Source organism: Toxotes jaculatrix, chromosome 8 (genome assembly GCF_017976425.1).
Source record: "Toxotes jaculatrix isolate fToxJac2 chromosome 8, fToxJac2.pri, whole genome shotgun sequence".
Taxonomy (NCBI): Eukaryota; Metazoa; Chordata; class Actinopteri; family Toxotidae; genus Toxotes; species Toxotes jaculatrix.
This window is the reverse complement of record NC_054401.1, coordinates 21268390-21295326: the sequence shown is the minus strand read 5'-3', so window position 1 is coordinate 21295326 and position 26937 is coordinate 21268390. Positions and strand designations below refer to the sequence as shown.

Sequence of the window (26937 nt, the reverse complement as noted above, 5' to 3'; positions counted from 1 at the left end):
TTTCAACTGCTGTGAAAACTAGCATCAGGAGAACAGTAACTTACAGTCCATCAGATGGAATATACAGTAAATGACATTTCAGGCTTAACACTTCAACAAGGAAAAAACAAATACAACAGTCTCTTAGTAACATCAGCACATGTAAGCGCTTCTTATTCTGTAAGTGTATAAATAAGATTTTAAGAGTATCACCAAATGTAAAATAGACACTTTTTTGAGCATAGCTCAGCTTTTACAGTCGGTCACCAGGAAATACCTCAGGCTGTCACAGATACATCAACTTTCTTTTTTGTTTCTGTCTTTCCTTCTTTCTCTCTTTGACTTATTTAGACTAATATGCATTGTCACTCGTCAGTCCTCCATTATGAACCATCTATGTGTGGGCTCCTTCAGTTTCAGTGGGCCTCATTTCTCCAGATTTCACTGTGTTTGGTGTGCTGAAAGACATGTGAAATGTTTTCCCACTTAGAGTGTGAAATAGATTTACGGTATTTTGAGATATTGTCACCTTTAGCTTGACTAAAGAGTTGACTACAAACCCATTTTTAAAGGCAGTTTGCTTTTTTTTTTTTTTTTAGAAGAGTTAGATGAGAAGATTGATTTCCCTGTTTTATCTCTATGGTGAATATGAAGCTATGCATACTTGTAGGTGATATGTTGTGATAATATGATATACTAATATATAATAACTAGCAGGTAGACTCTTGACAAGCTTCTTGTGACAGGATATTTTTGCAGTGTTCATCTTACACCCAGTGTTGCATAATCTTCTGGCCAATATAGCCAGTCATGCTCTGTACATGTACATAAACTCTCAGATACATCAGCTCTTGCCTATAAACACACAGAACTGAAAATGATCAGCTCTGGCTTTAAAGGGTCATGCATCCTCACCCTCATTCCTCTCTTGGTACTGGTACATGGGGTCACGACCTCCATTGCAGGAAGGATGAGGGTTGACTGTGTGTATGTGTGCCTGTGCAGTAATGGCACAGTGGGAAGTTGACGATGAGTGTTTCTGACTTGATAACCGATTTGCCCCTGTGTTCACCTTTAATCTCTGATGGGCCTGGCCAGTGGAAGGGTCACAGAGTGGTACTGCGGGATTTAACCCAAAACGACTCAATGGTTCATCTAAATCCCATAGAAAATTGTGTCACTCACTCACAAATGCCTACTGGGAGTTTCCTTTATTTTTGAGCTCTTTTTGATTGGAGCTTGACAAAGTAAAAGAGAAAACTATTTTATACTCTTTTATATACGCCTTCTTATATACGCCTCCTATGTGATTTAAATGTTTTCAATGTAAATTAGGCAACTGCACAAACACTGCTTATATTGTAAGTAATGACGTGCTTTGCTGCAACTGAAGGGGTGTACTCATCAAAGGGATCACTTGGACAGTGAACTGCACAGGTATTGCAGTATTGCACACAGACTACGCAGCAGTACTGGATACATATCTTTCTGTCCTTTATTTTCTGTGAAATTCATCACATAGAAAATCTTTAATCAAGTTAAAAAAAAAAACCAACAACAAAGCATTTTTTTTTTATCCTCCCTGTCAGTTTGGGTCTTTAAATGATGGCAGCGGTTTAAAACTCTTGAGTCACTATCAGTGAAAGGGGAAGTTGGTCAATGTGTTGACAAGATGGATGTGGAGCGGAGAGGCCAAAAACAGCCGAGCAACAACCAACTTGGCCGTCTCATCTCTCCCTGATCAAAACCATACCAATAAAATGCAAGATGGCTTACTTCTTGTGGCTGGTGAGAACAATTCAAATCTATTTCATCTCTGTTGTCTCTGACTTTGAAAACACTTTCATTTGTCTAATTTCCTATTGAGTGGGCCGTTGTAGCCACAGCCAAAAAAGAAATGTGTTATTCATCCTCATCACCTCCCCTTTATTGTATGTTCCTCCCCACTTCTTCCGATTGGATCTTCCTCAAAGATTACAAGGATGTTTTGTTCTGCTTCATGTTACAATCTGCTGCCGGTGGGATGGCCATGTTATACTGCTGCTGACAGTGGTCAGGTCTGGTGCCTTCACCGCACAAGTTGTTTGAGTTCAACAGTTTCTCCCAGTTAGATGGTGGGCCGACGTTTCTGTAGGATTAATAATTTCATGAGAGACCGATCCACTGGCCAGCTATATTCTCCAGATGGTTCTAAGTTACAGGCTTCAAAATGAAAAAAAAAAAAAAGTGCAATTCTGGGTTTCACAATGGAAAGGAGAGTGTATTTGAACAGCTGTTATAGTTGCTTTTCAGCAGAATATTGATTGTTATTATGGGATAACAGGCATACAGAGAGCACACGCTTTGAACAAAAAAAGCCCCTGAAGGTCTGGATGAAGACTTGTGTTATGATTTGATGAGATCCCAAAGCTTGGGAAATGTTCGTGTAAAATAAAGAGTAACAAATCATTTTGCAGCTGATTGTTTCAGGAAAGATAGATTACAAAGGCACTGGCGAATACACAGATCTGCACGTTTAAATGGCAAGTGCCATTAGGGTGCCGGTGGAGAAGTGCCACCTCTCCGAAAAGCCCTAATGGCCGTGGCCTGGCTTTCATGTGAATAATGCTGTTTATATTAGGCCTCAGCTCCTACATTAGTGTCCTTCAAACGTCTACACCCTTGCAGCCGTTTGGCATTTTGAAATACTTCACAGGCCTCCTATGTAGATTCTATTATCAGGGGCCTTACACCAGTGGAAAGTCTGTATGTGCGTGTGTGAGTGTGTTTTAAGTGCTGTAGTGCAGGAGTCATTGAAGGGCTTCATTAAAGAATGGAAAGTATGTAGCCATCTCTGCAGGCTGGCCACAGCAGTCGTTGCTCTCACCTGCACCATATATGCCCTGTTATGGCCAGAGTCAGACCTTACTGAGTAAAACAAAGACTGCCCCCTACAGGTCTGTGACCGTTTCTGCAATGTAGAGTCAAGTGAAAAGCAATGAGAATGGATCTAGGATGATTTTTCTAAACATACACCAAAAGCTATGCTCTAACACTGACATGTCTCATACAAACAGCTATTTCTTTATAAGACCACTTGTTTATATATCCAAACAGCAAAGACATTTGTGTTTCCTTCTAAACCCCACAAACAGATCTGAGTCCCCGCTTTGCACGTCCCCTCCCAACCCCCCCCCCCCAAACAAATCTGTTTCCTTTTCATTGAGCGTTCCCAGTTTGCTCTAACTGTTTTCAGACAGAACAATCAGTCTTCGCAGGGTTGAACACACAGGAGTCAGACAGCCCTCCATCATGGCCGCCTTCCCAGAGTTTCTGATCACCAGATATGAGTGTGCGTGTCATCAGTCCCAAATTTATAAACGTTTCACACGCAAGCCAAGGCGCTCAGCGATGCTGATGGATCTACACATGCAGATGTATTCATTCACAGTCATGTTCCTAATATCCGATTGCCTCCTCTTGTGTTTTTACATACGCCAACGCAGGCCCTAATCTGTAAACGAAGCATGGGGAGTAATGGGAGCGCTGTGGTGAGAGAGTTATTTAAGAATAAAGCGTGAAGTACATGAGCAGGCGAATGCTTTCAGGTCCAGTTTTGGATTGACAAACTCACATTAGAGGTAGAAGTCCAGCAGCAGCAGCAGAGGCCAGAGAAACTCCATGCTGAGAAGACAGATGATGGAGCAAGGGCTGAGCAGCGGAACAACACGTGCAGGGCGTAAAAAAGCCCATCACAGTCAATCAGGCGTCAGCCGCTAGTCAGGGAGGAAAAGAGGGGAAACTTTACCCCGGCTCTGGCCCTCCTTAGTTGGCCTGCCGTGTTCACTGTGAGGGAAATCCACTGGATGTCACATACATCTTGATTTTTATGAATGCTTTGATAGCTCCCCTAAAGGCACTCCCATGACCAGGTGGAGGGTATTTATACAAGCATGTCAGAGAAGCAAAAACGAGGGAAAAGGATATTTGCTGATCCCCTTTGCACACAGAGAAAAAGTCTTGCGGTTATTCTAATTGCAACTGGAAATAATTATCTGGCTGTGGACTCTGGGAAGAGGGTCACTTGAATGCACCCTGCCTTGATCACCAGGTGTGAAGGGTGGATGGTTGTGACTGACGTACAGCTGTCCAGCGGGAGAGAGACCTACATTCCTACTGTGAAATGTGTGTGTGTGTTACAGACTGTGTGTGTGGGTGGCCACTAATGTGTGTCTTTTTGTTTAAACTAGTTTAAACTTTGCCTACATAGTTCATAAGTGTTTTCTTAGTGGAGTTTTACATATTGCTAAATTAAATCACCACACAAACTAGTTCTTACAAAGAGATTAGTTGTTACTAAATATTTACACCCAATACTGCTGGGTGTAGCTGTTGCTTAGCAAAGGGAAACAACTGACAAAACTGGGGAAGCTGGAAAGACTCCACTCCAAGTGCATTTCACAAAAATAACAAAGTAAACCCAACATTACCAAATGTTACAAATATTAGACTAAATGACCAAATGATAGAGGTAAGTACAGTTTAATAAGAACCAGTTATAGACATTTCTTGATTTTTGTAAATATTGTAAAACCATCTTTTTCAGAGGTTGGCAATTAAGTTTAATTTATCGCTTGGCCCTTAAAAACTTTTAGAAGGCTAAATCAGCAAAATGTCCTTTTAAAGGGCAACATCTACCTAAAGTTTGCTAACATTAGCCACTGTAAGCTACTGGTTATAGCTTACTGATGAATTCAACTGCTCATTTAAGAGGAATGTGTTATTTCTGCATAAAAAAGTGACATAGTCGTACTTTAATGTGTTATCCAGGCAGCCAAGTGTGCATCCTAATGCTCTTACATTGAAACACAGAGAATGCAGAGTGTATGTGTGGAGAGACAAAAAACAGCTGCCAGTCCAAGAGTTTGCAAGAGAAAATTTCAAATATGCTTCAAATCAAATCAAAAAGCACACAACTATGTAAGCCAGTTCCCATCAGTGCAGTAAGACCCAAGGCTTTATTGCTTCCAACACTGCAAATGAATTCCACGCATTGTAGTAGTCAGTGATAATTAGGATCTGTTGAACACCTTCAGTTTCCACCCAGCGCTTACATATTCAGTATCACCGCACAAAAAAAAAAAAACCCTTTAGTTCTTTATTGGTCTCTGTGCAACATGAAGGAGGGTGGAGGACGTTAGAATCTGTAAGAATGCTCTGTGATGTGACCACAGGTCACTGAACGGAAACAACACCCCACATATATTATTCATCGAAATTAACACAACCACTTAAATGATGACAATAAGCTGGAAGAGTTATAAACTTATCATCATAAGCTGAGGTCAGGAACATGTGGTAAAAAAAAAAATATAGAGCATTGACAGCGTAAAGCTTTATCTGAGGGGTGAAGGAAGTGGAGGCTGAAAAGGGATAAAAAGATCTCGTGAAATTTGAACTTTTTCTTTCTTCATCCTCTGTGAAATAACACAGGCACAAACTGCTCCATTAATAGGTTATTTTGTTTTGAAGAGCTCATTGGAGAGCAATGAAATCAGCCTCTTAAATCTCAGCTGTGGATGCAGAACGTGCGTAAATATGTTTGTGTACCGTATAACCATTTTTCCATTTACACTTTTTTTTTTGGCGCATGAAATGTATGCTCATCTACAGAGTAGCTGTATGTTAGCATTTCTCTGCTCCCTGGTTTTGTAACATGGTAATTGTGCAGAGTGAGTACCAATGTGCCAGGTCTCAGTTTAATGAATCCCACCTGTAACACATTTGCACATTCATTCCTCTCCAAGGAGAAATCCTGTTGCCAAAGCAAAGCCTGAGTCGAGTGGAAGTGTGCGGCTCTGCTGAGTTACAAATCTAAACAGTGTACCCAAGATGGCTGCCGATTTTATCAACCCATTTAGATCCTGTTGACTTGTGAGGGCATATGTATCAAGCCTATATTTATGTACATTTACGGTTCCGAGCAATACACTCAGCAAACAGACGAGGGAAGGAGGAGGAGAGGCTGATGGAATGTCAGAGCAAGTTGCCTCGGTCCTGAAACCCTCTGGCATGTGAAAGGGATTTCACAAACATGAGTACATCGAATGATTAATTCGACAGCTAATCTCTCCGCAAACTGTATACATACCAATATCTTAAAAGATTATTAGACCATTCATCTAGAGCTTTTCCATGAGCTCAGTATAGTGCTGAATAATTTGGTAACCTCACTGCAGATTCCTACTTTTTTAAATCATTCTTGTGTGGGGTGTAGGGATGGTTTACTTGTTTCCACCTGAATCTGTCACTTCAAAGTGAAGGAGCAGATATGTACGGTCAGGCATCTGTGAAAAAATCCCAGGTGTCTCCTTGTGGGACTTCTTTATTAGCTTGTGTGAAGTTTGAATTGTCTAGAGGGCTACAAACAATCACTGAATCTGATCATTACTCAAACAGTTTCTGGTTGATCATCCTTTGACATTCATCTGAAAACATGTATCTTTTTGCTTGGTTTCAACAATGGCACAAATGTCCATCAGGTAATTTGAACAGCATGCAAATGATGTCAGCCATATAAATAACCAGATGTTATCTAAAATGAACGTTTATAGAATTTATTGGACTTGGATTGAGACCAACATTGTACAGCTGGAGAGACTGGATGATCAGTCAGTATAAGTCAGCTATGATCTATGTTGTAACAAACAGCCCACATCATCACAGAGCCACTGATAGTGTATTTACAATGTATACGGTTTCCAGCAAGCTTTATTGTTTATGCTGAATTTATTCCAAAAGAGCTTTATAACCATGTGAGTGGCATAGGCCCTAAGAAGTTAGTTCTAAGCAGGTTTGGTCATTTTAATTTGTCCAGTGCTATGGTTCACGACAAGTGGTGTAGTGGTGAGCATGTTAGCATGCTGATTGTAGCATTTAGCACAAAGCACAACTGTAAAGTCTCACGTAGCTGCTAATATGGCTGTATTTTACTTTTACTTTGAATCCAGGACCTTGGTACTTTTACCTGTGCAAAGCACTTCTTCCATCGCATATTATTGTGTATCAAAAATCATCTGAGCTTGTGTCTCAGTTGTGCCGTTTAACAATTACAATAAAAACCCAGATGAATCCATCCATTGTTGCATCGCAATCTCATCATTCAGTAACCTTTGTTGCTCATTTCTGTAACACCCCTCTCCATTTACTCCTCATGGCTGCAGCAGCACTGTTCTGTTGTTGCTCATTTCGGTAATGTTGTGCCCAGTTGGTGGTCCCCAGTAATGAGCAGCGGGGGGTGGGTGGACCACATTGAATGGGATGCCAGAGATCTTTAGCTGCGCTCCTTCAGGGCCTTTTGCATTTAGTTACCCTGAGCTCATAATTGTGTGACTAAAGCAATTGTTCTCTTAATTGAAGCCATTCAGGGCCTCTACAAGCTTTTCCCACTTCCCTCAGGTGGAACTCAGGTGATCATTCAAAACTTTCAGGTGGGGACTCAGGTGATCATTCAAAGATGCTGAGAGAGAAGGATGTTTTCATTTTGTTTATTGGGACTGTACTCTTGTCTTTAGAACTGAATATCTACAGAGATATCTCAAAACTAAACTAATGAACTCTAAAAAACCTGGTGCAGGTCCAAGAGTGTAATTAAATAGTTACTGAATATACTTTAGCTGATATCTTTAAAAAAAAAATCCTCTCACAGACATCTAGTTCTCCTGTTCTGCTCTTCTGGCATACATGCCAAAGAAATTACAATATATGAGCCCTTATCTTGTGCACCACAAGTTATAATAGCTCATAATATGCATTGCTGGCTCATAAACACAAACATATGATTATGAAACTGCATACAGGTAAATGACCCGATGACACAGCAGAGGTAAAAATCCCTATACAGGATTTACTGCAGCTCTGGGTATAGTCAGAACTTTTATTGTGGTCAACTGTAGAGTGAATGAATAAACCTCAGGGTGTTCACTGTGTGTGAATATGTGTGTGTGTGCGTGTCTGGGCCTGTAACGTGAAAATGTCTTTCAAGATCATGCTTCATGGGTAACAAATGCTCCACTCCTTTCTCTTATTTTCCTAAACTTGATGTCACAAATATCTTCTGTAATGGATTTGAAAAGGGTCGTTCCACCTTTTGTCCTCAACACATGTGAAGCACTTCTGTCTGCAGAGCACCATTTCAACTTTAATTCCTCATTCTGAATAATTCACAAGCCCAGAGAGTGTTAGAGGGTGGAGGAGCCAAAGCGGAGCATATGTGTAAGAACAGTTGACACACAAAGAGAAGTCGCCCCAAAACTTGCAAATGGGGAAAAAAAAATCTGCTGGGGCCACGGTTTGTTTTCACCTGAAGCAGTCATTTATCTTGGCCACAGACCAACACTAAACCACTGTGTATGTTTCTATGGTCTCAGTGGGTTTGTGTGTGCACCACAGCCACTTAAAGTGGTGGAGGGAACTGCAGATTTCAGTCCTAATCTAGGAATTGTGAAACCGCACCATTTCCTCGCACTTGAGCAGTGCTTGGCATCTCATTCGGCTGCTGAGGAACTGTATACATCTGCTCAGATAGAGCATGCAGATGAGTTTAGGGTGTGTTTGTTTTATTCTACTGTGGTGAACATGTGGAGGAAAAGAGGATGATGAGAAAGTTGTTGCAGCTGTAGCTTTAACAAATTTTCATCTACTGTACCAGCAGCAGAAAGTGGAAATTGTAACTTGAAATTGTAACTTGCTCATGCTCACCACAGCCAAATGTGTGCTTCATGTGTGGGACATATGTCTCTCTTCTGCATTGCAGTAGCCTGTAGCCCTGTGTAGATGACATCCTGGCCAGTGATATTACATTTGTGGGGGTGTGCCCCTCATACCAGGAGGTCTGACTTTTCAAAATGGCAACCAGGAGGAGTAAGTGGTTAAAAATATGGATTTAGAATCTGTAAATATATGTTATGCACCAAACTTTATGATCTTAATGGAACACTTTCATTGGTAGGTTTGTATAGTAGGTTGACTATTGATTGTAGGGATGGTATTTGACTCCCAGCCCCTCCTATTCACATGTTGAAATGTCTTTAAGAAAGACACAAGACCCGAAATTCTCCAGCTTGTCTAAGTTTAACTGGGTATCGAGGTTGTACTTTATTATTCATTATTGTATTCATATTTTATGAAGAAGATGCATTTTAGGATCTTTCAGCTTATTGTTTGGGTTTTACATCCCACAGCTTTAGTGTTTTTGTTCACCCCAACCACTCCAGCAACTAGCGGGTGAACACAGTGAAGTATTTAGCCGCTAAAGAATCAGATGTTTTCTTAGGAGTTAGTGGAGACCAAAACAGAGCTAAAAGAATAGTGAATAAAGAAGATGTCTGTGGATTAATATGCATTTGGTGCTCTAGTGAGTCCATGTTTATGGGATTGACTCTAAATAAACTATTGTGCCTATGTTCATCATATTAAAAGAATGCCATGGTTCACTGTTGTGTAGCTTTTGGACAACAATGGAGCTCAATGGCTATAAGATAATACTTATCAATAAGATCACTTCATTATTGGTTTTGTTGGAAAATAAAATGTGTTTTGTTTTGTTTTTTTTACATAGAAAACATCTATTTCATCTTCATGGCTCTAATAAATGCGTTTGAAAGCTCAGTCAATAGAATGAGGTGTGTTTGTGTCCATGCTCCACAGTAATTGCAACCATCCATCCTCCTCTAAATTTCCAAACCTCACACAACAGACTCTACAATGACCCAGTGTGTTAGGTTAGATTAGCTCAAATTTCCTGAAAAGATGTTACACAACATCAGCAAAACAAAGTCTTCAAAATGGCTATTTATCGCCTCCTTCCAGTCAACAGCCCCCTCGGGAGCTTTCCTGAATGAATCCCAGACTGCTCTGTGGCTCGGCTATCTCACTGACCTGCTATGCCACCAGCTACTTCAACCTGGAGCCTACACACTCCCACTATGCAGCCATATCCTGGCAATAAATCACTGGGTAGTGTGAACTTCTCTGGAATGCTTGTTGAGTTGCCAAATGATTGTAAGTCCAAGCAAGGTCCAAACCTTATCAGCGTCTAACACATCTCTGTGTTATCAGAGATAAAGCTGTGATAGAAGTGATCTCTTTAGCCTCAGAATACATTACTGTAGGCTATCCTTCCAGTAATAGAACCCAAAAGCCCTGTTAAGGTTACAGTTATTAAACTGTGTGCTGTAACCTGCATTGTAGCTACAACAGCTTCACGTGTGCAACTGTAATCCATTACAGTTGCACACACTAGGCGACATTTTTTGCATTTAAATCAACACCAGGAAACACATGACTTTGGTGTCCAAATGTGGCATCGCAAATTAAAATAAATGCAAACGTCTCAGAGCTAAATTTCCTCTTCTTCTTCTTCTTCTTCTTAGCAGGAATTTGGAATGGAAATGGTGAAAAAATATTATTGCAGCCAGTTCAACCGAGGAGCACTTGCTTGCTGCAATTAAGTCAAAAGTTTTGATTTGCCAATCTCTGCGTGCCAACGGGAGTTCTCACCCGTGTCCACACCTGACTTCACACAAACAGGCCAGATCTACAGCATCTCAGAGACTACGAGACACTTAGAGTCCGAGTTTCAGTCCCACTTTGTGATGTAGTCTGAATCATCAAGTGTATTTTGACATGCAAATCTGGCCTCAAGCAGCTTTCACTTGACCCCTTCAGAGACTTGGGTGGGCTCCTGAAATACCTCTCTTAATTTGACATGACCTGATTTGAAGGATTTCAGTGTTATTACTCCTCTCGGACGTGTGGACTCACATGCGAGGCGTGAGGTTGAGGGAGGTCTTCCCGGAGCTGTTATGAGAACTGATGTGAGACAACACAGTGGACAGTGCCTGGAGCAAGAGAGAGGCAGAGGGAGGGCTGGAAAGAGAGATTATTAGACAGAGAAGGAGTTGAATAACATTAGTGACAGGAACGAGTGAAAGGAAGAAAAGGTGAAGCAATTCAGGGAATGTGGATCCAACCTGTGTAACCTGTGTTTGCTCGGATGTGTCAGCTCTTCATCTCCTGTCCTTCTCTGGCCCGCCCACGCCATCTCACTATTGTTGTGTTGGAAATCCCTGAGTTTTGACAGCTGTGCTTGGAGTGCTGTGACGGCGGTCTGGAGGGAAGGGTGTGTGTGTCTGGCAGTGTGTTGTCTGATAGTTAGTAGTGAATGTGGACACTTTTGTGTGCAGGATCTTGGTATGCAAATATTAGTGTGTGTGTGTGTGTGTGTGTGTGTGTGTGTGTGTATGTGTGTATGTGTGTGACTCCAGAGGCTAAGCCTTCAGGGTGAATAAATGTATGTGTAATGCTTATAAAAAATAATAAATCTGATTTATGCTGCACCTTGTGGCTCCATATTGCAGCTCAATGTGCTTTATAAGCAGCAATTTGACATGTAATGCAGACAGAGAGGCTGAGGAGCAGAGCAGGGAGTTAGTAGTTTGCTAGCATGGCTAAAAAAATAAGAGCAAGTGCTTTGCAACTCTGCAGCAGCTCACTGTGCATGGTGACTTCATGCTACCCACTTTGTGTGTCTGTAAGTGAATTCATTTCCATGTGCACATTTATGTTCCTGTCTGCGCACATGCTTTTCCCACAACTTATTTGGCTAACTTTTCAATACGGTGCCTTTAAAAAAAAAAAAAAAAAAAAAAGAACCTGTGCAAGGATCCCATTTACTTAATGATGTTGCAGCTGGTATACATTTTGTCCTGACTGGTGTAGCAGAGGGAGGCGAGCTTGGGAATAAAGCAGGAATGTGTAGTGGGTGCTAGGCAGCTGGTGGCTGAGCCCTGCTGGGTCGCAGGGAGCAAGGCCAGGCCAGCCACATGAGCCTCAGCTGATTCACACACCCAATGCCATGCACACACACAGCCCGACCTGCTCGCCTACACGGATCTACTGTATGATCAGAGGGCCAAAACAGGATGTGTGTGAGAGATGGTGCTGGATGATAACAATTCTAACGCACCGAGCCAAAATGGAACTGTTATAATAGCTTGATGCAAATTAAAATAGACATGTCGTTAATCATCTTTAAGCTCGATAGCTTACTCGCCCACCCAGAGAGTTGCACACTCCTCCGCAAAATTAGCAATAATCATGAGGGTCAAAGGAGTTCTCCGTGTTTTCCCAACAGCAACTGTTGACCACATGTTAATCTAGCTGGCTCTCAACTTAAGACTAATAAGGCAATTGCATTATCACAGTCTGAGCAGAGTTCTTTCCAGCCAAGCGAGAAGTTATTATTTCTTACTGTAACTGACTCAACACCAATTAGCATCAATCAGCGTTTGACCAGCTGTATTACGGTAATGACATGGCGAGCACTCAGGGGTCAGACTTATCAGTCTGCTCATAGCTGTGTCACACCATAAAATACTTACATGGCCAAGAATTTATGGCAGGTACTTTTTTTCTTCTGTTTGCTTTCCAAACAAGGACCCTTATCAGCTGATGAGGGGAATGCAGGAATATTTCAGGAAGATTGCCCGCACCTCCACTTCCTCCCCATCACCTCTCATCAAGTACACTGAAAAAAATATTTCATTGAATTTACTCAATTTTAATGTTGAAAGTGGTTGCACGCAATACATTCATCTAAATCTAGACATATTTTTTAAGTTGGCTGTACTAGTAATTTCAAATAAATTATATAAGCACTTTCGTACCACTTTCTGCTGCTGGTAAGCACTTTTTGTATTTCTTTAGTAATTCTAACTAAACCCATGTTTAATTTACTTTTAATTTACTAATTGTTTTATTCTACATTATGTAAAATATGTTAATTCAATTCACAATTTTATTTAAAACAATCAAAATGCATATGTAGATGTGGGGGTGGCCGAGAAACCCTGTACACAACAATGAGTTGTGGCAGTCTGGAGCAATTCCCAATTCCATTTGATTTGACAAAATTAGAGTCTTATTCAAAAACTCCACAGTAAAAAATGCACATTGAGCCAACCAGAAAGATAAAAGTAAGCAAAAAGGGGGGGGATTCTCAAGAGCACTTCTCAAGAAGAATCAAAATAATTAAATTGTTTTATGCTACTGTCACAGGGAGACCCCATGCACTAAAGTAAGGCCAAGTGCTACACATGTGCCTTACATGTGCTCTTTCTCAGGTAGATTTTATCAGAATGTTGATCCTGGTGTGAAGTGCTGGTGGTGATGTGTGTGGTATGAACATTTGGAGGAGGGGGTGAAGGAGAGAAGTCACACTGTGATCGTGTATTTGATTTATTGAATTTAAATTGTGTTGACCTGTCTCCTTTGTTGCACAGAGGAAGAACCTCTGTCAGACCAGGAACAGCCAAACCTGAGCTGGAGCGGTCCATTTGGTTAAATAGGGGGGTTCACAGGGGAAGAAACCAAGTGTGGTAGAGTGGGAGGGGTGTTTTGTCTTTTGTGGTGAAATGACCTGTATAAGTATCTTGTTTAAAAAGAAATATGTGTTTTTAAAGTAAGTTTAACTGAACTTCTATTTGATAATATGTTATTTAGTATTGGGATTATTGTAAGTGTGCTGGAAGAGATAATTGATTTTGATTTCTTGGTGCAGTCCACCAGTACAAAAGTGAGGAGGCTGTGGTGGCCGGAGCCTAAAGGAGAGAAGCACAGCTCCTGAACACAGCTCCAGATTATAGCTCCTGCCATGGGCCCAAACTTTAAGGGTATAACCAGAAAGGCAGTTTAGAGCGAATTCTTTTGTTCTGTATTATTTTGATTCTACTTGAGAAGTGCTCTGGAGAATTCCCCCCCCCCCCCCCCCCCCCTTTTTTTTGCTTACTTTTATCTTTCTGGTTGGCCCAATGTGCATTTTTTACTGTGGAGTTTTTGAACAAGACTCCATTTTATTTTCAAATAAAATGGAATTGGGAATAGCTCCAGACTGCCACAACTCATTGTTGTATACAGGGTTTCTCGGCCACCCCCACATCTACATATGCATTTTGATTGTTTTAAATGAAATTGTGAATTGAATCAAAATATTTTACATATGTAGAATGAAACAATTTAATTTAAAGCACAATAACAAATTAGCTAACCACAATATATGAATTACATAATGAATTTAAGTAAATTAAACATGGGCTTACTTAGAATTACTAAGGAAATCAGAGTAACAAATACTCAGAATTTTCGTGCTGAAACTACTTACATAATTTATTTGAAATTACTCAAAAATATTAAGTACAGCCAACTTAAAAAATATGTCTGGATTTAGATGAATGTATTGTGTGCAACCAATTTCAACATTAAAACTGAGTAAATTCAACAAAACATTTTTTTCAGTGTACAGGGGTTTACATAATTACTACTACAGTGGATTCAGATGAGTGTAAATTTGCACTTGAAGAAGCTGGATACCCCTTTACCTCTTGTAACTTAAAGCCTCAAAGAAATCCTTTGCTGACCTGCCGTGACCCTCGGAGATGAAAAGCAGGGTAAAGTCTGCGTTTTAGAGCCCTGGCGTGGTAGGTTTTGTTTGGGTCCTTCCCTGTTGTTTCTGGGACAGACAGAACATGTGGTGAGTTGCTCTCACATGCTCGAATCAGGAAACATTTTTCTGTTTTTTTTTCCCTCAAGCTTGTCTAAGAAGCTCATAAAAGCACAGGACTTCCTGCGGTCATTTAATGGCACGGCACGCAATGTCATCAACTGAGTCACATAAACACTCCCTGACATGCCAGCCAAAGAAGTTATGTCTGTTTTATCATTAGCATTGAAGTCCCTGTGAATGAAATGTGTTTATGATCCTGAAAACTCTAATCTGTACAGCCCAGGGGGAAATGTATAATATCTCCTGGAGTTTAGATTTGTCAAAGGACATAAAAGATACACTTGAAGTAACATATTTCCCACATTTTTCCAAGTTTATGTGGGAAATTTGCTAAATGAGGTTTGAGTACTCTATATATTTAAGAATGACCTACTGAATCTTCCCATACTAAGTGTATAGGTTCTCTTTTGTCATCTGTTCTTTGACGCCCTCAACTGGCTACAGGCGGTACTTGCTCTCCAAACCACAACATCATGCAGCTTTTACTGGCATTCATGTTGACAGAAACACAACAAATAGATGGGGGGTGGGGGGTTCTTTTAAATTAAACAAAGACAAAATAAACAACCAGTTTTGCATGAACACAACGGGTACTGCAAGAAATATTTTAACAAGAGCATGAAATTACAGAAGAGCATATGAGTCACAAATTACAAATTACTGGGGATTTAACCAGCTGAAAGATATTTCCCCATAAAAGCATAAAGGTCAACGTGTTGACATTGTTTTCTGATCGTCTGCTTCTCATTGAGGAATGTTTACAGTAATTGCCTGTTTATAACTGATGAAAATGTTATGTTATGCCATTTGAAGCAATAAAGGAGTCTATTAAAATGCCATAGTTGGGTAACATGGGCTGGTATATTAAGAGGGAACATGTGCATGAGTGTAATTAAAAATGAGGAAACATTAAACTACAGCATCAGAGAGACTTAGGGACACCTCGACTGTGCTCACACCGGTATATATTGGGTTATTAATAGTTGCTATGATACCTACATCCTCTCTCCCCACTTCTTTGTGAGAACCTCTTGTGATTTAGGGCACTATATAAACCCTACTGGGCCAGCCTTCTGTCCTTTTCTATCTGCTGTTATTGTTGCTGGAGCATGGGCCACGGTGTTTGGCTGCTCCAGCTGAGAAGAGAGCACCTACTGGGCTTTTCCCAGGATGATGAGAACCGCTCTGCTCGGCCCAGTCAGCAGGCAGTGGATAAGGGCCCCGAGCTGCTCCCACCACCACTCTCTCCCCTTCCCTGAGGCCTCCCGAGCCCCCTCCTCCTCCTCTAACTTCCCTCAAGTCATGATCTGGCCCGTAAATTAGTACTGGGAGAAAAATAGGTTTTGTAAGATGAAACTGGGTTTCTGTGTGTATCAGCACACGACTCAGGGGAGACAAGAGAGAAGAAGCAGGCAGTAAATCCATTGGAGTCCACTGATAGTGCCTGTTTGCACAGCCACTGCCGCTTCCTTTGATCAAATGGCTGGGGGAGCGGGGGGTCGTGTGGCGCTGCCGAAGGTCAGCTATATATTACACTCCTAAAAGTGATTACTGAAATTCTTAAGTGAAACCATTCTGCTGCCAGGGTGTGCTCTAATCCCCTGCAGCGTTGTCTGGGCCGGGGCTGGGGCTGGGGCCTCTCTTGTGGATCTGTGCGCCCAGCACTCCTTTTCCCCTTCCCCACTTGTGTTTTCTATCATCAGAGCAGGCCTAAAAAGAGCCCCTACATGGAAACATGGCCTATCCAGTTGCAATATCAACTGCTAGGGCTCGGAGGAGAGAGAGAGCGAGAGGGAGAGGAAAGGTAGTGTCAGGAAACAGAAATATGCACACACTTCAAAGGCTAGGGCAGCAAATTAAGGGTTAGGGATTGGACACGACAGTAAGTGGCCTTTACATCAGAAACAGGGTAAACAATGTCTGGATTGTGTTTCGCTTCTTTCCTCTGTGTTGTTGCATAGAGACCCCCCGGCTCCCCATCTGCACACTGGCTGTGCTGTAGGTAGAGCACTAAAACAACTCAATGAAGCTTTTTTTTTTTTTTTTTTTTTTTTTTTTTTTTACATTGAGCCAATAATTTTCATCAATTGAGTCATGATGAAATGTTTGGTATCTGTGCCACCGACGTGTGTAAATGACTGGAAAATCTGACACATATTTGCAGAATGAATGAGCGCGCCATAAAGCCTCTGTTAAAATTCCACGATTTACGACTGGTAGCTAATCCTCGCCACAATGTTACACTGTATCAAATCAATTACAGCAACTTATAAAACAGAACTGCTGCTTTTAAGTGTGAGACAAACAAGCTTCAGGAGGGAAAACTGTGTGAGTGTGTGTGTGTTTCTCCTGCAGCAGCATCACAGTTGAGATTGAGCCAGCCAACATGATCTAAACAAGAATTATGTGAAGTCATGCTCTATGAAACTTTATACACATTTGCTGATCATTACCTAAGATTGCTTTGTGTTAACTTTGGCAGACCTGCTCTTGGCTCTCGGATTGAAAAAGGGATGATGTATTTCCTCTTATTTATTATTTGCACTGGGCTACTGAGAGGGAAAAGGGACGAGGGGGGGGAGAGAGTGTGAGTGGTATGCCTGCGACTGGTGCGTCGATGCCAGGAATAACAGAATGAAACTTGCTCCTCAGCCTCATTAGTGTGTAGAAAACAGTTCCCAGGAGACACAACAGAGAGTAAATATGTTTAAAACTCTTTACACTGCAGGATGCTACGCGCCAACTTCGCCCTATTCCTGCTTTTTTTCCCCCCTCGAAATGAGAATGTAAACGGCACTGAGCGCTGCAAGTGTGTAGGCTTCAAAAGAGTTGCAACCCCATGTTGCACGTCTCATAAATTCTAGTGAGGGAATTCAAAGAAAACTTTATCGAGCATGGCATTCACACATGTTGAGAGTAAAGAGGGCCAACTGCACACCGGGTCTTGGGAATTTGTAGGAGCACATGGCCCCTTTTTCTGCTTTGAAACACCCTCTTTGACCCTCTGTCTGCTTATGCAACGTCTTTGCCCTTTCCATTATGAAAAAAAGATAGGGAAAGATATATGATACACAAAAATCTATATCTGTGTCCTATAAATAAGACATGTCAGCTCTACCATTGTAAACATGCAGATATTTATCTCTCTGTGTTATATGACCAGGGCTTGAGATACTGTATTTCATGAACACTTCTTAAACTCTTATCCCTTGAAGCAGGTGCACTGTGATCCCAAATAAGGCAATGTGCTATAACATCATTATTTCCCAACATTTGTTTATAATAGGAACATGTTTCTGCCATCTGTTTCCACCATGCGCTGCCTTTTCTTCAGTTGTTTGTACAGTAGGGGAGGTGTTTATGGCCTCTGGATGTTGCCAATTTCACTAGAGAGAGGACTGGGGAGCACCTATGGGACTCAGAATACAGGACCACGCTTTTGGCTCCTTTGCCTATTGACACAGCTGCTATCAGGCTGCAATGATCCGGCAGGGGTGGTGAACATATCTGCACACACTTACCTACACACACACACACACACACACACACACACACACACAAAAGCACATGGAGACACACACACACAACATGTTTGTCTTTTCCTTTTAAGTGTCATTAAGTGCTGCTCACACACAGCTTGATATTGACTTTGGTGGAATAAGGGTGCTTTCGCCCTTTGTTGTTGCCGGACTGATGGTGGTTCATTCAGAGGCTGCCTCACAGGATGCTACGGTGCTGGCTTCCTCGCTATCAGCCGCCGCTGTGATCAGCGAAACAGGTCTTCTCGGTTCATTTAAATCTCTCCCTGCCCCACCCAAGACGCACAACCTTGAGCCAAAAAGCAGGAAAGAGTTGGATTTTTTAAAATCACAATTTCCATTTATTTGCACAGCTCTCTACTTTTCTACTTTTTTTTTTTTATGATGTGCAGAGTCATCTGGTTACTGTACAGCTCCTCGGCAAAGCTGCACAGGTCCTGAGTGATGGAGAAAAGCTGAGAACAGAGAGTGAGAAAGTAAATAAAAATCTGTATGATAATAAATTGCATCACTGGTAATTCTATCCAGTGCCGGTCTGTGGTACACTGCAGTGTGCAGAACCTCCTTTATATGTGGGGGCCCGGAGAGATCTGCTGATAACATGGGGATTGATGTAGGCCATTAAGGGAGCGTGTGTGCAGGGCTGGAGGGGTGCATTACATCTGGCCTCCACAACAGCACTGTATATCAGCATGTTGTCACCTGGGCTGATGTCACAGCAGGTCCTTCGGCTAAGAAAACACACGCTCTGTCTTGGGTGGGTGACCAGCTCCGACTCACTCACTACCCACTAATGTGCTACTCGTGCCGAGGGGTGCGTTGTTTTGGGTTCATGGCCTCTGCAAATGTAATCCATAACCAATTAGGCATTGTGCGTGTGTAACTATAGAGACCTTCCAACAAAACAAAATGATGTGGTTTAGCATGTGGACAGGAAAAAAAAAGGGAAACAAAGAGTCCTTCAGGACCAAACATTCCTGTAATAGTCTTTATTTAACTGACCTGAAGTTGCACGACAACATCAAAATGAAAACAGAGTTGAACTTTTTTAGACTATCTCGTCATGGCCTACGTAACTTATGTTTTTTGGACTTGTCAGTCTGCTGACTCTCTCGCTTGGAACACTTGTGTGCACTTGTTCATTTCATACACAACGCACCGAGGACCTTGAAACAACCTGACAACCAGTTTCGGTGAAGGCAATTTGTCCCCTGGTGCATCCACCTCTCCCTGTGAACAGGGTCACTCCTGTTTATCTTTTCATGATTTCCTTCTCACCATCCCCTCCTCGCCCCTCTGCTGGGAACATGCTGTTATTCTGGGAAAGTAAAAGCAGCACCAGGCTTGTCATTACAGGATCATAGTTTTGTGGATTTAAGTGCATTTAATTGAAGGACAGTTTTAATTCACATCAGCACCTGGGTGTGATTCATGTCACCATGGAAAATATCTGTTTTTCCTGCCAACTATTTTTGGACCATTCTCTCATCTTTTTTTTTTTTTTTTTTATTCCATCTCTGACAGTCCGAGTATGAAGCTGCCTGCTGCTGTGTTGATAACTGCAATAACACACTGCACATACAACTGGATCCTCATTTAAATGTCAAGTGCAACGGAAAAGCACTCGGACTGTTTGATAACATGGCCCATGATGACATATGATTTTGTTCATTATATCCTGAATTGCATAACTGTACAGTGTAGCTGGGGGAAGAAAATCAGAGGGAACAGAAACTATGATTAAGTCATTTTTACACTTCTTGGACGTGCACATGATTCAGTGCAAATTAAATTATACTGACTGTTTCCCACCCTTTATGAAGACTCCTTTGGAGGCTCTGGCACACACTTTTAGGACCACTGTGGTAATAAGACTTCAAAGAAAACGAATAAGGCTTTATTTATGGACTCAGTATTAGTCTAAACTTTCACCCTGAAAAGAACTTCATACAAATTAATTTCTTGTGTTGTGTGAGCAAACAGAGACTAGCAGTGGTGGAATGTATGAGCAGAGTACATTTACTTAGGTTCTGTTTTCAGTACAATATTAGTCCTGGACATACAGTGCACACACACCTGTCTATATAAGCTTCCACCGCTGACAATGCACATCAGAGCAAAAACCCAAGCCATGAGGTAGAATGAGCTTCTTGCAGAGCTCAAGGACAGGACTGTGTGGAGGCACAGATCAGAGGAAGGCTACTGAAGGTTTCTCGAGAGCACAGTGACCTCCACGATACTTAAATGAAAGAGGTTAGGAACAACCAGGACATCCTTGAGATGGCAGCCCAGACAAACTGAGCAACTGGGGGAGAAGGGAGAGCCATCAGTGCAGCACTCCACCGATCAGGGCTTTAGAGCTGCCAAATGAAGTGACAGACATGTGAAAGTTGAAGGACTGAAGGACTCTCAGACTGTGAGAAACAAGATTCTCTGGTCTGATGAAACAAAGATTGAACTGTTTGGCCTCAATTCTAAGCATCATGTCTGGAGGAAACGAGACACCACTCAACACCTGCCCAAGACCATCCCAACACTGAAGCATGGTGGTGGAAGTATCCCACTGTGGGGCTGTTTTTCAGGAGCAGGGACACAGAGTCTGGTCAGGGTTGAGCAGGGCAAAGTACAGAGATACCCTTTATGAACGCAGGAGTGGGTTAAACACAACCCTATGAATGTCCCTGAGTGGCTCAGCCAGAGATCTGACTGCAGAGAACGACAGAAAATCCCCAAATGCAGGTGCTCAAGGCTGGTGGCATCTTACCCACGAAGACTAGAGGCTGTAATCGCTGCTCCAAGCACTGGAGAGTAAAGGGCCTGGATACTTATGTCAATGTGATATTTCAGTTTTTCCTTTTTAAGAAATATATAAATCTCTTACTCCGTACTTCTGTAGCACGCCATCATGTCCCTGTTAACTCCTCTCATGTTATCCTGACACGCTGGTTCTGAAATAAACGATTCTGTCCACTCACATCCGGTAAATCAAAAACTTTATTTCTCATATACAAAGCTCAGCTAAATGTGCAAGGTAAGTGCATTTACAAATATGTGATCACTGTAGTCACAGGTAAGTGCGAGTCAGCACTGTACATCACTGAAAATTCAAGTAAATCTATTCGTCAAAATATTCTGTATCATCAATTATAGGCAAGTGGTCTAATGAAATGTTAAAATGGTAAAAATAAAACATTATGTGGCATGCTGAGTTAAAAAGGCTCTTATTCTCTGGAGAAGCTCTTTCTTGACGCTGTCTGGCACCAAGACTGCAAGAGAAAAAGAAATCAGCAACTATGACTTATTCCTTTGCACAGATACAGAACAATGACAGTGGCACTGCAGAAGTGTTTCCCCATTATTTACCAAGACTGTGGAGGCTCACAAAAGTCTAATCTGGTTTCATAACAAACCAGAAATATTTTTACACTTCAACTTCTGTGTCTGTGCTGACACTCACATCTCTAACTAGAAACACAACAGCATCTTCTTCTGAGAATATTGTCGGTGGCCTCTCTGTATCTACTATGACTGATGCTAAATAGTAACTCCAGAGCAAGGCTGTACCTCTTCCTTTAGGAGTGATCTCTACCACAAGGTCCTCCACAGTGACATGCTCCAAGCCTTTTTCTTTGATTACTTCTGCAAACACATGTTGAGAATATTTTACACGATGCTTGAAAATCACAGTGCAAACACTGGGTGAACAGCAAAAGGGAGAAAAAACAAATAGATCAAAACACAGCAAGTACAGAAGGTGAGAAGAAGCTTCTCTGGCTATGCATTAAAACATGGAACTGCAAATACACCCTTTAAGATAATTCCCGTTTACAGGAGAACAAAATGCAAATAACCAGAACAACTCAGGAAGCAGCAGTTCCACTAGCAAACCTCCAGTCTGCTAGTGGAACCGTTTCAGTGAATCAGTGAGTTCCCGCTATGTGTTTTAACAGCAGTGCTGTAATTTTACCTTTGCAGTGAGCCTTCATCTGGTCCTTCCATCCACACTCAGTGAGCTTAGCTCTCAGTAACTCCTTCAGTCTGCCAATAAGACACAGGGACATATGAGAATATGGCAGGCCAGGCCCATTTCTGCTCTCTGCTAAATAAGTTATTTATTACAGTTGGCAGCGTCTCTGTCTTGACTGCAGCATCACTATTTGTGGTGTGGATAAAAGCACAGTTCTCTGTGGTATGCTGAGGGTTTTTTTCAGCTGCAGCGGAACTGAAGGTATTGTTGTAAGTATTGTTGTCAACACAAATCTGACACTGTCAAGTAAACTAAAGCCATTCAGTGATATTATTTATCTACATTATTCATCAAACTTTATTCCAGCACCCTGTGCTTTTAAAACAGCTCAATACAGAACGAGACAGTGTGGTTTTCAGCTCTCTCTTTTCATGCAGCAGAGTATTAGATATTATATTTCATAATATGTATTATTGGGATTTACAGGGTCTTGCATTTACAGTGTTACCTACAGTAAATTTGTGAAAACTCACATACAAACTCAAATAAATGTAGCTGTAAACTACAAAAGTGAAATCTTCACCTTTCATCAGGGCCAAATATTTTTGCCAGGAGGCCAGATTTGGCCCACAGACCACTATTTGCCTACCACTTACATACATACAGTACCCAGACTGATGCTTCCGTGCACGATGAATAAACAGTGTGTGACAGGGCATAATTTAAGACCCCTTCCTTAATGTGTGGAGCAGCTTTTCAGTATTAATACCACATGGTAAATTAGTTACCGGGCTGATAAATATACAGCAGGCATGTGTCTGCCTTCTGCTGGTTACGTTATTAATATCACAGCAGGGAATGTGTCCCTTTACACCGAGCTGTTTGCGGCATTATTTCTCACCTCTCTCGTTCTCCCATCTCTGTCAGCTTCTGGTTTATCGTCGCCCTCATTCTGGACTCTCTGCTCATATTTTGTCGCCTTCACACAGAGAAACAGCACCGTGTGTGTTTATACTGTCAAATAATGACAGACTAGTCTTCGCTGGCTAAGTTGGCAGACTGCTGTTTATTTACACACCAGAGAAAGGTGAATAAACGAGGTCTCACTCCTCAGTGTCGCATCAATCGGTGTCTGACTCTGTGGCGCACATGAAAAAAAAGTTAAGACGACAAGACGTTGAACGGCAGCGACAACATATCAGACATGTTTGGACCGAGCATCACAAAATGCTGCAGTCGTTACGAGCTGAGCTCTGCGACTAAGTTAAGTTTCAAACAAGTTAGACTTGATAGGAGGCTAACGAAGAAAGAGAGGCTGCGCTCTGTGTTTCACCAACATCAATTACGTTCCGAGGGGAAACACTGGTCGGTACAATGGTTCCTACGCCCTAGTTATATGCAGTACCCTGGGAGACCACACGGGCGCAGTGTTGGCAAATGAATATAATCACAGATGCGTGTCACACGTTGACCCCTCAGCTCACCTTACTTTTTTCAAAACCCCGTTTTTATATTATCACGTTGGTCACCAGTTCCTGCGTTTCTGTTAAGAACTTCAAGAAATTACTAATAACCGGGTTTCTCACCGGCCATTGTCTCATTCAGAAATGTCCGCAGTTGCTATCACTGTTGCGGTTGGTTCCTCAGAGGTGCTTTTATTTTTTATTTTATTTTGTTTTATTTAACAATAATACAGTAAAAATAATAGAACTTCTGACAACTTTGTCACATTTTCAGGTTAGATATTCAGCAGTGTGTGTATTTCACAGTGGGGTATAGTATTTATAGTTGATTTTTCATTGTGCACTATTGTTCATGTAATTATAAATGTGTTCTCACTGAAGCAAACACACTGAGTAATAGTGTTTATTTGAAGAGGGGTTGAATGAAGTGTTATTTACTTTTTCTTTTTTTTTCCTCCCCAAATGCAGTGGAACCAGAACCTCTCCCACAAGTACCACTTGTGGGAGAGGTTCTTAGAGCTGCTGGAAAGACATGCTCAAGTTGGATACCAAAGAAAGGATAACACCCTCTAAGGCTCTGGAGCATCCCCTCACTGCCACGAACCTCCTGATGAACTTCTATGGCACCAGCTGTTAGTAAGTGTGTCTGAGTTGTCCTAAAAATGTTTATCATGTACTTGATGCTTGTCACTTTTTTAAATGCAAGACAGAAGACAGAACATTAACAGGACAACACAAGGATTGCAAAAAAAAAGAAAAAGGACAATTATAAAAGAACAAAGCAAAATAAGGGCTGTAGGTTGTCTGATGTAGTGACTGTCGATTTGGTTTTAGTTTATACGAGAGCATGTGTGTACATTTCACACTGTCAGTCAGGAAAGGCGTGTATATATAAGATGGAAGAGCCAGAGAGAAAGGGAAGTGGTGAGCAATGGGTTATTATGAGCTGCTGATACAGGCCTTACTGTCCCTAAGATCCACACCTCTGATACAAATGGATGCAAGAAGTGTATAATTACAGCACTGTGCTGCCAGCTGCACAAATGTCAAGCTGGTCAAAATAACAAACAGGATTTTTTTTTAGTAAATTTTAAAATAAAATCATTATTGGCAAATAATGAATCATCAGAGTGAAAACGATGGATGCAATTTATAACGGTTTCTTTAACAAACAAGAGAAATTGGATGCAGCAGGATGTGTGGTCTCAGCCGAGGCTCAGTGATGTGGATAGATGGGAAATTTTAGCTGCTTCTCCAGATCAACTGCCATCCTCCAGTCCTTTGTGACACACGTTTTTTATTCATGCTGTCCTAACTGTGTGATGTTGATTGTGCCCTTGATAATGCACCACAGTGCCTATATTCACATTCAGAAATTGTGTTGGATCAAGCAGAGCACTAAGAAGGCAGGCCTGTGGAGGCTCTGAAGGGTTCCATGGTTGTATGAATATTGTACCTGCTGAAAAAAAAATCTCAAAATATCTGATAGCTGTTGTCTAAAGATGTGTGGAAAACAGACGTCTGATGAGAGCTTTTTAAGCTTCATGCAGGGAGACTTCTCTGCAGCAGATCCTGGAGGGCTTAAGAAGGAAGAGGGCAACATTTAAAACCTGCTGGGGTCCAGAGGACAACCTAACCTAAAATTAGTTTTCCATCTGACAGCTATTAAATAGACTGTCATAAGATCTACAACAGATTTTCAAGATCACTAGAGGAAACAATTCTAACAACTTTAGTGATCCTCTGATCTGACGGTGGCACTACAGGAGAAGTCAAAGTTTACACTTATCCTGTTAAGTATCAAGTTCAGACTCTAAGACTTGTGTTTGTTCAGACGCTGGTCATATTTGTTTTTGGATTATCTGGATCAGATTGTAATTTTACCTAACCAAATTAGTTTTGCAGCAGTTGGGTTTAATGCATCACCTGGAGCACCTCATCGAGGTGGCATTTATATTTCAGCGTGATATAAGGAAATACTCGAGGCTGAACTGGGGTCAGTCAGAATCAGCACTTTATCATCACATCTTTATGAGTAGCAGAAGAATTGCCTGAAGAATTTGTTTCTTTTACACATATAGAAACTTTCAGCACAACAGACTGTAAACTCGGCTGTGATCACGTGACCTCCTGGAGCTTGGTGCTGACACTTGAACGTCAGCTCTGTCAGTCACCAGCTCTGATGCAAACGGTACAGATTCGGTATATATAGTTCAGTTGGAGGATTTTGTGTGTTTGTTGATGTACTGAGCTGAGACTGATGGGATATTAGGTGACTGTGAGACAGTTTAAAGCATGATAGAAGCCTTGTCTCTTGAAATGACAAGCTGTTCTTATACTCGCTGGTTTCAAGTAACAAATACATCATTTAAACTTGCCTTCTGTCGCTCGCCTTCAATTATTAATTGTTGAAATCTTGAACTACACTTCTGTGTGGCAAAGAGATGTCAAAAACGTCTTTGTCTTTCATTTAGTAAATAAGTGATAACTTTGAGTAAGCTTTCGGCTTTCTTTTTAAAGTGAATAGTGAATAGTTTTTTTGAGGTTATCAGAATATTCTCATCTGTACAGGCAGGGCTGGATGGTGTGAATCACAAGTGGATTTAGCTTTATTAATGTAAAAGAAAAAGACTGCAGTAGGGTGCAAGTTCTAACACCTAGGTGTTCTGTAACTGTAACTTTTTTTTTTTAATAAGGAAGGGGATTAAAATTGAGAAGAAAAATGGAAAAAAAGAGACAATCCAAAGATCATGAGTCACACTAAATAGAGTTTTCCTGTCTCAGTCCACAAATCTCAAAAGACTCTGTGGGTTCTTGTTGTACACAAGTAATAAGTAAGAACTTTACTGAGTCTGAACAAGTCTTTGAAAACTCTCAAACTGAAACACTTTTTGCCTTATTACGAACGACCCCGTGACACAGCCAGCACTCCTGTTCTGCTCAGTTGCTCCGTTTAATTAATTACTTCGCTCACTTCTGGTAGCTTGCATAACTTTAATTGCCTGTGTTTCATTTACTTTACTTAAAATCCAGCAGGGTCACACAGTTGACAGCTTCTCATTGCACGATACCCAGAAAACCTTTCAAAGAGAAGAGACAGGATGGGAAGCTTTTATATGTAATGCATGAGGCTGACCGGGACTTTAAATTTCATGCCCAAATAGGAGAATCTACCTTTTGAAGTCTCACCAAGAATTATTCCCTGTCTGTCTGAGAGTGGGGCTCCCTCTCATGTTCAAGTGGGAAATGCCTCCCCCTGCACCACCTCATGACAGGCTGATTGATGCCCTACCTGCTCTGGGCAGAGTAATGGTCTTCCATGTGAGTGCAGGTCTACACGACACAGAGAAAACCTGTGTGTGTGTGTGTGTGTGTGTGTGTGGAGCC

The 26937-nt window shown here is 41.5% G+C and overlaps 1 protein-coding gene across 1 annotated transcript; it reads right to left on the bottom strand.

The window, feature by feature from the left end:
* Positions 1-21096: 21096 nt before the first annotated feature.
* eny2 (ENY2 transcription and export complex 2 subunit) lies at positions 21097-23425 on the bottom strand. The gene is made up of 4 exons (XM_041044780.1): positions 22989-23425; positions 22088-22158; positions 21685-21759; positions 21097-21386 (listed from the first exon to the last, which is right to left on the bottom strand). The coding sequence occupies exons 1-4, from the start codon at positions 23054-23056 to the stop codon at positions 21313-21315; spliced, it is 288 nt and encodes a 95-aa protein (XP_040900714.1). The 5' UTR covers positions 23057-23425; the 3' UTR covers positions 21097-21312.
* Between the last annotated feature and the right edge of the window lie 3512 nt (positions 23426-26937).